Here is a 10,640-nt window from a genome sequence, read left to right on the forward strand (position 1 = left end):
AAAAAAAAAAAAAAATTTAAAAAAAAAAAGGAAAAAAAAAAAAAAAAAAAAAAAAAAAAAAAAAAAAAAAAAAAAAAAAAAAAAAAAAGGTTAACGAACTACTAATACAAAAAAAAAAAAAAAAAAATATTTATATTTTTTTTTATGAATTCTGCATAATTTAATTTTTAATAAAATAAAAATTTTTGTCATAGGTATTTATTTAGTAAATGCTTTGTAAATGAGTTAATATATAGTTCTATAAAAATTCAATTGGTCTCATGTAAAGTATTTCAAAAATATTTAATCATCGTTTTCTTCTTCTTCTTCTTCTTCGTTTTGTTGATTTTCTTCATTTTCCTCATAAAAACTATTTGAATCTTGTTTTTCATCATCACGACTATGTACGCTTCCTTCCTTTTCATTAATTTCTTCGTCATTAGGTTTTTCTGATTCTTCAACTACTTTAAGTGCTGCTTCTTCATTTTCAAAACCAACCCAGGCCCATCCATTATTATTAGTTCCTGGTTCATATAGATATACTTCTACAGTGCCATATTTCTCTAAAGAATGTCTAAATTGTTCTAGAGTAACTCCATTTTTTATGTTTTTTATGAATAACCTTGAGTTGGAATCAGTTAAAGTAACTTCATGTGGAGCCTTTGTAATAAATGTTTCCATCTTTGAAGGTATGTAGGTATTGTTAGCTGCACAAGTTTGTGAACAAATCATTTTTACTTTAATTAAAGAATGAAATAAATGTGTATATTTTTAACAAAAAATATATCAAAAAATAAATAAACAGAAAAAAAAAAGGAAAATTTAAGATTTTAATTTATATATATTTTTATATCTATATAAATTTTAATAAGTAAATATTTAAAATTTTGCTTTAAGTTTGTGCTTATTTGCAAATTAAAAGACAAATAAATTTTAAGTTGTTCAATATTCAAGATAATATAAATTTTCTTTAATACATTAAATTGAGATTAAAAATATAAAGTAAAATAAAAAAAAAAAAAAAAATAAACAAATAAATAAATAAATATAGAATAAAAATATTTAATTAATTTTTCCACATATACATAAATAACATAAAAGTGAATTTTTTTTTTTTATATTTATGTACGTGAAATGAATATTATTTCAATGAGATAGCTATTTTTATTAATTTTTTTATTTATTTTTCATATTCATATGCACACGTGAAATAAAAAATTAAAATTTACTTCGCTTTTAGTTCAGTACGTTTATATGTAATTAATATAGATTAAATCATTTTATTTTATAATTTTATTTTATAATTTTTAATTTAAAAAAAAAAAAAAAATTAAATAAAATTAAATAAAAAAAAAAAAAAAAATAAATAAATAAATCAGTAAGTTAAAATTGTATGAATCATTTAAAATATTGATTTTTTGTGTGCGTAATTAAACACAATAGCTACAAATTGCAACATAACTTGTTCAGATTGTTTAAATGTAATTTGTAACACACAACTAGCGAGGTATTTTAAAAAAAAAAAAAAAGAGCTATAATATTTTTTTTTATTTTTTACTTGTATTTTTCTGTTATAATTTAAAAATATTCTTTTATTTTATTATAAAATTTTTGAATATAATTTTTTTTTTTCCTTTAAATTCAGAAAAATTATTGTAACACAAAAAAAAAAAAAAAAAAAAAAATTTAAAGGCTTAAGTAAAAAATTGCAGTTTAAAAGCTTTAGCAATAATATTATTTAACTAGAATATAACTTTTTTTTTCTATAATTTTAATTAAAAATTATAGCATGAAATATTTTAGCAAAAATAGAGAATCTCTTTTCCAGATTATAGAATAGTGTTTTCATATTTATTTTATTTTTTTGTTTCGGCTAAAATACATAAAGACTTTGGGAAAAAATAGCTTTATTGCATATTTAACATATAAATTTTTTTTTAAAAAATTAAGATTTAAATAAAAAAGATTTTAATTACTAAGTCTCTACATATTAAAGCAATGAAGTTATATAATTTAAAAATATATCAATATATAAAACTTTTTAAAATTTTATATATATTAAAAAAAAAAAAAAAAAAGCTAAATATGCTTCAAATACAATTGTAATTATCTTTATATAAAATTGATGATTCTTTATTTTATATATAGAATTAATAACATTTCATTATACATTAATGAAATAAATAAAAGACAAACATACTTTCTAGTCTTGTGTATATATATAAATGTATATTTATAAAGATATAGAATATTCCACAAATTTATAATTTTACAAAATTGGAAATTAAATTTAACTTAAAATTATTAAAAATCGTTTAATAGAACTAGTTTTTCTAACAAATTCTTCAATTCATAATTTTCTTAATTTCTAATAGCTCCTTTACATCTTCTTGACTGATGTTCTTGTACTGTATTAAAGTTGATTCGATTATGTTCTTTAATTGATATATAAATGTTCTAAAGATGAAAAAAGAATAAAAATAAATAAAATTTATATATATATATGGATTATTTTAGCTTTGTTACTTTAATAAAAATAAATTAATTATACCCTCTTTTTTCTCCAATATCATGGTTTTTTATTATGTGATATAAAAATTTTATAGCAGCTGTTTGTTTGGAAACCATTGCTTCAATTATTTTATTCGTATTACATTTTTGTATTATACTCTATAAAAAAAAATAAAAAAAAATTGTGAAGAACAAAATTTAATTCACATATTAAGTAAAAAATTACGTTTCAACCTACCTCTATAGATCGTATTTCCTTTATTTTTGTATCAAACGAATCAGTAAACTTCCCTTTTATAAAAAGAAAAAATGAATATGCATTCCAAAAAGAGTCATATTCTGTTATATATATAGATAAATTATCCATTGTTGTAATCATTTTATCTAAATAGCTTAAACCATTTTTATTTTGAATGAAAGTTGGCTTATCCTTTACTATAAGATCAGAAATATAATCAAATACCCAAGGTTGTATTTGTTTTACTTGATTTAGTTGACATAAAGTCCTTATGGATAAGCAGAAACTATCTACATCATTTTGTAAAATTGATAGTTTTAAATATGTATCCCAAAATTTCCATTCATTATTATTAACTTTTACAGCTTGATTTATACATATTTTTGCTGCTTTATATGTACCTTTTTTCATATACAAGTAAGCTAAATTTCCATATGATTTAGCACAATTTTCATTTGTCATACTAATCATACGAGTGAATGATTTTATAGCTTCATCAAATTTATCTATTTTCATATAGGAACAACCTAGTATAAACCATATATCTGAAAACAATGGTGATATTTCTAAAGATTTTTCTAAATATTCGCAACATTCTTTATACATTTCTTTATTATAATAATATTTTCCAATGAACCTAGCTGCTTTTGAATATTTAAAGTTTGATAAATTCCATGCATCCTCATAATAATTAAGGGCATTATTTCTATCTATTAATCCATATAAACATAATAAAGCAGGAGTTCTTTTTTTTTGAATTATATCATCTAACAATTCTTTCGCTTCTTCTTTTCTACCAGCTTCAATTAAGCATGTAATAGCTTCTTCCCATAATTTTAAATCTTTGAAAATATTAAAAGCTGAAATCATAGAACCAATTTTAATCATAACTTTACCTATCTCTTTTTTCATCTCCCATGTGGTTGGATAATATACATCATATATAAATTTTAGTCTTTCTATGCTTTTTGGTTCCAGTTCATAACATTCTTTTAATAATTCATTTAATTGGGCTGCTGCCCTATCAACGGTTTTAAATTTGAATGTTTCATATTTACATTTAAACCATAAAATGCAGGAATGCAATAGCCAATTTTGATATTTTATTTGTAATAAATAATTATTATTTTTACCTTCGTTTTCCTTTTCAACTGTAGCGTTAACATCGTAGCATTTTAAACATCTTGATATTACTGCACTTAATTTTTCAAATTTAATTTCATCATAATGAGGATTAAATCTAATCAAAGAAAAACAATAATTAATTAGAATTATTTGTTCCTGAAAGGATAAAATTTTAAAATAATTATTCTGAGAATCAACGAAAAAGGGCTCTTCTAATATATCAGTATCAGGATCTAAATCTTTCAATTTCCATGTAACTTTTCCATTGGGTTCTTCTAGACACTTTTTTCTATTGCTACTTTCTTTTTCTGAATCATTTGCTTCAGAATTATTCATATATTTACCTTTTTCATCATTTTTATTTTCAGCCTTTTTATTATCTATATTAATAAAAGCTACATTATTATTTTCTTCACATTCCCTTTCAGGTATGTTAATCATTTTTTCATCCTTAAATGAAACATATTTTTTTAACGGCATTTTATCATTAATAGAATTATAGTCATTATTTTTTTTTTTATTGCTATTATTACTACAATTTTCTGTTTTATAATTATTATTCGTGATTTCTAATTTTCCATTTTGACATTTATAAATATTTTTGTCTGCATTATTGTTATCACAGCATGTTCCTCCTAATTTTTTATTATTTAATTCATTTTTACAAAAAAAAACATCTTCTATGAATTCATCTTCATTTAGTTTTTCTATATTAATACTGTCTTTATTTTCTGATTGTTGTTCATTTTGTTTTTTATCTATTTCTTCTCTTTTTAAACTTTTATGATCTTCACTTCTTAAATCATTTGTTTCTTCTTCTTTGCATTTATTGAAGTATTCATTTGTTTCATTTTCAATAATCTTGTAATCACTTTTTAATATATCATATTCACTAAATGGATCTATTTCTTTTAAAATAGTGGATGTATTATCTTCCTCATCTTTTAATTTAGTTTTTAATACCAAAATGGTAGCTGGTATTTTCTGATATTTTCTTTTTATACCCATCCGACCTGTAAAAGAATAATGAAATTGACTTAATTCAGAAATTATATCCATTATCTTCTTGTAGCCACTGGTATAATTATAAAAAGCAAGATAAATAGAAAAATTTGATAATAAATAAATTTTTAGCTTTTCGGACATATAATTTTCAAAAAATAAATCACAATGCTCTATGTCTTTCATATTTTCATTTAAATGATCAAAAATATCTATTGCCCTTAAATTTACTTCTTGCTCAATTAGTTCGAATTCTTCAGGTAATAGTTTTATATTTTTAAATATGTTAAATGGTTTATCAATTATATGTATTTTCAAAAAATAAAAATAATCATTACTTGAAACAAATAATCTTTGCCATATAAAATATATTCTTGCTTTCCATAAATATTTACTTTTTATAAAATAAAGAAGCTTTAATTCATCATATTTTTTTTCTTTTATTTTTTTTTCTATTTTATCTTCTTGTAGTTCGTCTTTGTGATTAGTAATACATTCAGTATTTATATTATTAGATTCTTTATTTTCTTTTTCTTTTAAGGATATACTATGAACTATTTTATTGTTACTTGGATCATTTAAGTTAATTTTAAAATAATTATATTCATTTAGGCTAAACATATGTTGATCTTCATCATTAAAATTATTTATTATGCCTAATAAAATTATACACATGCAAAAGGAATATATTAACTCGCTGTACTCGTATATGTATTCCCCTTCTAGTGACAAAAATTCCAAACATGAATTTAAAAATTCATCATTTTTAATATTTATTGCATCCATAAATTCTTTAAAATAATTATCTGAGTCATTTATTTGTATTTTTTGTTCTTTTAATTTTTTAAAATCACAATTTAATGGTGGGCCTGTCCAATTATATTGAACAAAAATATTTAAAAGAATACAACAACATAAGAGAATTTTTATTTCATTAATGAAAATAAAACATGTGTTTAAGAAAAAATTATTCCTATATTTTATAATTTGTTTTTTTTTTTCCTTAAAAAAAAATTCGAAAACTTCTTTTTTTACTTGGTTAATATTAACTACTGAATCATTCTTAGCTATTTCTTTAATAAATTTAAATATATCATAAACCCATGGATGAGTTATACAGTTTTTATGATTTACAGTTTTTACCAACTTTAAGACATTAAAAAAATTGGTAATTTCTAAAATTATTTCTTTTAATGCCTTCTCATTTAATTCTATACTTAAGTTTTCCGTGGAGTTTTCATTGGAGAAATTTTTAAATAAAATTGATATATTTTTTATAATCTCTTTTTCTTTATTATTATAAAGATCTTCATTTTCAAAATTAATATAAATTAGTTCTTCTATTAACCAAAAAGTCTTTTTTAAATCTTCCATTGATCCAATTTTTTTTTTTTTAGGCATACAATAGAAAGCATAAAACAAATGTTGCTTAACTATGAATATATGTTTATATTTAAAAGCCAAATAATATAAGATGAAGATTTTATTTATAATTTTTAATTTTTAAATTTTGTAAAAAAAAAAAAATTTTCGTATAAAAAGAGAAAAGAAATATTTTGTAAAACTTTGCTTTTTTTTTTTTTTTTTTTTTATTGAAGTTTTACATTTTTTAACATATTTTTTTATAACTTTTTATTTTTTACAATTTCAATTTTTTCTTTTCTCTTTTTGTAATATTAATAATGTAACACAAATAGTAGTTGAACTTTATTTATATTTAGCTAAAACATTTTTAATTTTTTGTATTTTGTTTTTATTTTCTGTTACAGGCATATTAAATTAGTAAAATAAATGAGATAAAAGAAAATCTTACAAGCTAAAAATTATCTCTTATTAATTTTTTTTGTTTTTTTTTTTTTACGTAATATCCCTTTAAAAATTAAGTAGGTAACGCAGTATTAATGAGAAAGTAATTATATTTATTAAAATTATTTTTAAATAACACTTGCTAATAGTTAATTTTTTCTCAACATTTTCTCTAATTACATTGAATAGGTAGTGTAAAATAAATAAAATGCTAAAATATTACTTTTTATTTTTAATATTTAATTATATAAATTAGAAAATACAGAAGTAATATTGTAGAAATATTAATTTTTCATATATATATGTTTTTTTTTATATTATTCTTCCCCTAATTATATAATTGTTTGGAATATATAATTAACTATTTTTATTTTTAGTTTACAAGAATATTTTAATTATGTATATATTTTTTATAGAGTAAACATGTTTTAAAATTCCTATATAATGATTTTATTATGAATGAATTCCAATAATCTACCAAAAATTTAGAATATTTAGAAAATTATAATATGCATTTATATGTTTTGCATAGTATTTATATGTTAAAACTAAATAAGTATGTTAAACACTATTAAATCAGAATTTAATTTATACCTTTTGTAAACATTTTATAAAGTTAAATATATAATAATGCAATATTATAATACATACTTGTATACACATATAAAAATGTACCCTTGATTTTTTTTTGAGCATTTTATAATTATATAATTAACTATAACCTATAAATTTGATGTTGTAAATAAATTTATAAAAAAATCATGTATATTCATGCAGAAGAATTATTTCGTTTGAATATAACTCTTTATAAAAGAAAAAAGGAGTTTTATGAAAATATTTTTTTTTTTATTTTTTTTTTAATACAGTAAAAGGTTTAAACAATGAGTTTTCTTAATAAAGTGTTTAAGATAAATAGTTTCTTGCATTTTAAGAAAAAGGATATAGGTTTTTTAAAAAGTTCCAAGAGATATGAATCAAGAGTTAAAGCTCATAGATACACTGGTATAACGGCAGTAAAAACTCATGCTCAAAAAACGGAATGGTATTTAAAAGCAGAAAGAGATTTTTTAGCTGAAAGAAACCAAATACCTAATGGGTATATTGGCCTCTGGCAATATGATGATATAAAGCATTTAAAAGATAATATCAAAAGTATGCTACATTTAAGTTGCGCAAATAATAAGCAAATACATAAATTTAAAAAGTTAAATATAAGAAGATTATTACAAAGAAGGCCATTTGATACGGGAAGTGCAGCTGTTCAAATTGGATGTTTAACAGAAAAAATTTTAAACTTGCGGGCTCATTTAATACAAAGATGCAAAGATCATCCCAAAAAAAGAACTATGTCTATATTATTGGCTAGAAGACAAAAGTTAATGAAGTATTTATACAAAACTGATTTTGATTTATATAAACATACTTGTAATTTACTAAAAATTAAGTGCATATTATTTGCAATACCTGATTCAAGAGACAGATCAAGGGCAATAAATGCAGCAGCAGTAGATGGTGATAGATGTAAATTTTTAATTAGACAAAAATTATGGAAAGGTAAATATAGACCAAGACCAATGAAAGATTCAAAAGGACAAACAATAAGATACACTAGACACCCTGTGGAGCAACCACCTTCAGATTATGCCTTACCAAAGGAATATAAACCACAAATATCTAATTCATGGCCATATGGAGTTAAAGAAAGCTATCAAAAAGGAGTATATACAATTAATAATCCAACAGCACCGGGTTTAGGTTATTGCCCAGTTCCCATGTTGTTTTAATAATATATATTCATATATATTCATATATATATATACTTTTATATGAACAATTCATAAAATTTTTTTTTTTTTTAATGAATATAAATTTGTTCCTGATTGTTTTACTTATAAAATTATGATATTTTTTTTTCTCTCTTAATTTTTATAAGTAGATATTATTTATTTTTGTTTTGTTTAAAATTTTTACTTTTTTATCCTTTGAAATTTTTAAGTTCAAAACTATTTATAAAAAAGAAAAAAAAAAAAAAAAAAAAAAAAAAAAAAAAATTTTTTTGATATCCTTCAATATTGTCCTTTATTTTTACTTATAAACTAAAGGTTTATCAACGTGGTATAAATTATGTATTATAGTTTGTCTTTTTAACATATTAAGATAATCATTACATTCATCTTCAAATACTTTTAATTTTTCGCTGTTGTGATTATTATTACTAAAAAATTCTCTGAAATTCTCTTTTGCCTTAAAAAATAAAAATAAAATAAAAATATTTGCATATATATAAATACATATTAGTTTTTTTTTTAAATTTTTTTTGTCCAATTTAAAAAATATATTTAATAGAAACATATATCTATTTCATTTTCTTTAATTTGACATTTGCAATAAATCTTTTTAAAAATAGTAAAATAGATTCTTCATAAATTATTTTTCATATTTTGTTATACCTTGTTGGTAAAATAAACACTATAGTTTATATTTTCAAACTTTGAAGCTTCACTTAATATATGGCGGTATATTTTTTTTAAATTTTTGATTTGATTTGTTTTCATTATATATAAATATGTTAATCATTAATTTTTTTCATTTAATATCTTCGTAGAAGTTTTAAATTATAAAATTTTATTTCATAAAAATATATTTTTAAGTTTAAAATATTAAAGTTTTTTTATCAATTTTATTTTGACTTTTTCTAAATATATTTTTAATTTTTTACATTAATAGCAAACAAGCAAATATATATATACATTTTTTTTTTTTTTTTATTAAAGATTAATCTTTTTCATGTAGAAAAAATAAATGTCAAAAAAATTCTGTGAACTTCGCATCATTTAAATATGCGAAAAATAAAAAAGAATTAATTAAATTTATTCAATTTAAATAAAATATTAAAAATATATTTAAGAATGAAAATGATAATATATAGCATTACTCCACATAAACGTTAAAAATTTTATTGGAGCTATTATTAAAAAAAAAAATTTATCTTATAATAGAAGGGAAAGACTGTTAACTAGAAATTTATTTAAGTGATTTAAAAAAAATTTAAATACCCATACATAATTTAAAAAATAAATTTTTTAAATAAGAAATTAACTTTATTTACTGCTATTATATATCAACTATTTGGCTTGGGTTAATTTATTTTATAGCTTAATGTTCCCATTTATTAATATGTTTTAAATACAGAAACATAACGCTTGAAAAAATTAAAGCAAAATGATAAATAAATTAATCAAAGAATTTAAAAATAGATAAACAAACCAATAAATAAATTTATACATAAATATAATATAAAAAAAACAAGGATAAACCTATTAATTAAATAAGGATGTTAGCAAGTTTTATAAGTTTATGTTTGGTGGCTTTACTCATATAAGTTAAAAAATTAATTTTTAAAGTGGATAAATACTTTTAGTATTTCTTCTAGACATCTTTTTATACGAAATAATATGTTCTTTTTGTATTCTTTTATTTTTAAATTTATTTTTGTAAAAACAAAAACAAAAAAAAAAAATCTTGTATATTCTCTATTTATCACTTTATTTCTCATAATTAACATTTATTTGTAAAAATTAATTTCTAAAAAAGAAAAAGATTTAATTATTTTTAAAAGGAAGTTCCCATAATAATAAGCGTTATTCCTTTCTTTCCTACTATTTTAAAAACAAAAGACTTGATTTTTTTTAGAGAAAACTTTAAACAAAAGCATACATTTTTCATTATATCTTTAATTTTAAATTTACATCTATTTATAAAAATATTTGGTTAAAATAGGAGAAGAAATCCATTTTACCATTATTTTTTTAATTTTTTTTATTCTTATGTAGAAAAATATTATTATTATTTATTATGCATATTAAAAATATAAGTTAAATAATATTCCGCAAAAAGAAAAAAAAAGACAGTAATAAATTTACAGCTTAATAATTTTTTTTTTTTTTTTTTTTTTTTTTTTTTTTTGGCACATAATTAA

The 10,640-nt window shown here is 19.6% G+C and overlaps 4 protein-coding genes across 4 annotated transcripts; 1 reads left to right on the forward strand and 3 right to left on the reverse strand.

The window, feature by feature from the left end:
* Positions 1-282: 282 nt before the first annotated feature.
* Positions 283-711, reverse strand: PGAL8A_00506900 (conserved Plasmodium protein, unknown function; the record flags this gene model as incomplete). Its single annotated transcript, XM_028673890.1, has 1 exon — positions 283-711. One exon carries the CDS (start codon positions 709-711, stop codon positions 283-285), a length of 429 nt encoding a protein of 142 aa, XP_028530297.1.
* Positions 712-2,324: 1,613 nt separating this feature from the next.
* PGAL8A_00507000 (conserved Plasmodium protein, unknown function) lies at positions 2,325-6,229 on the reverse strand (the record flags this gene model as incomplete). The annotated part of the gene is made up of 3 exons (XM_028673891.1): positions 2,325-2,436; positions 2,531-2,649; positions 2,729-6,229. 3 exons carry the CDS (start codon positions 6,227-6,229, stop codon positions 2,325-2,327), a joined length of 3,732 nt encoding a protein of 1,243 aa, XP_028530298.1.
* A 1,313-nt stretch (positions 6,230-7,542) lies between these two features.
* Positions 7,543-8,445, forward strand: PGAL8A_00507100 (mitochondrial ribosomal protein S15 precursor, putative; the record flags this gene model as incomplete). The annotated part of the gene is made up of 1 exon (XM_028673892.1): positions 7,543-8,445. One exon carries the CDS (start codon positions 7,543-7,545, stop codon positions 8,443-8,445), a length of 903 nt encoding a protein of 300 aa, XP_028530299.1.
* Positions 8,446-8,746: 301 nt separating this feature from the next.
* Positions 8,747-9,216, reverse strand: PGAL8A_00507200 (protein ISD11, putative; the record flags this gene model as incomplete). The annotated part of the gene is made up of 2 exons (XM_028673893.1): positions 8,747-8,905; positions 9,112-9,216. The coding sequence occupies 2 exons, from the start codon at positions 9,214-9,216 to the stop codon at positions 8,747-8,749; spliced, it is 264 nt and encodes an 87-aa protein (XP_028530300.1).
* Between the last annotated feature and the right edge of the window lie 1,424 nt (positions 9,217-10,640).

Source organism: Plasmodium gallinaceum (assembly GCF_900005855.1).
Source record: "Plasmodium gallinaceum strain 8A genome assembly, contig: PGAL8A_v1_152, whole genome shotgun sequence".
Classification (NCBI taxonomy): Eukaryota; Apicomplexa; class Aconoidasida; order Haemosporida; family Plasmodiidae; genus Plasmodium; species Plasmodium gallinaceum.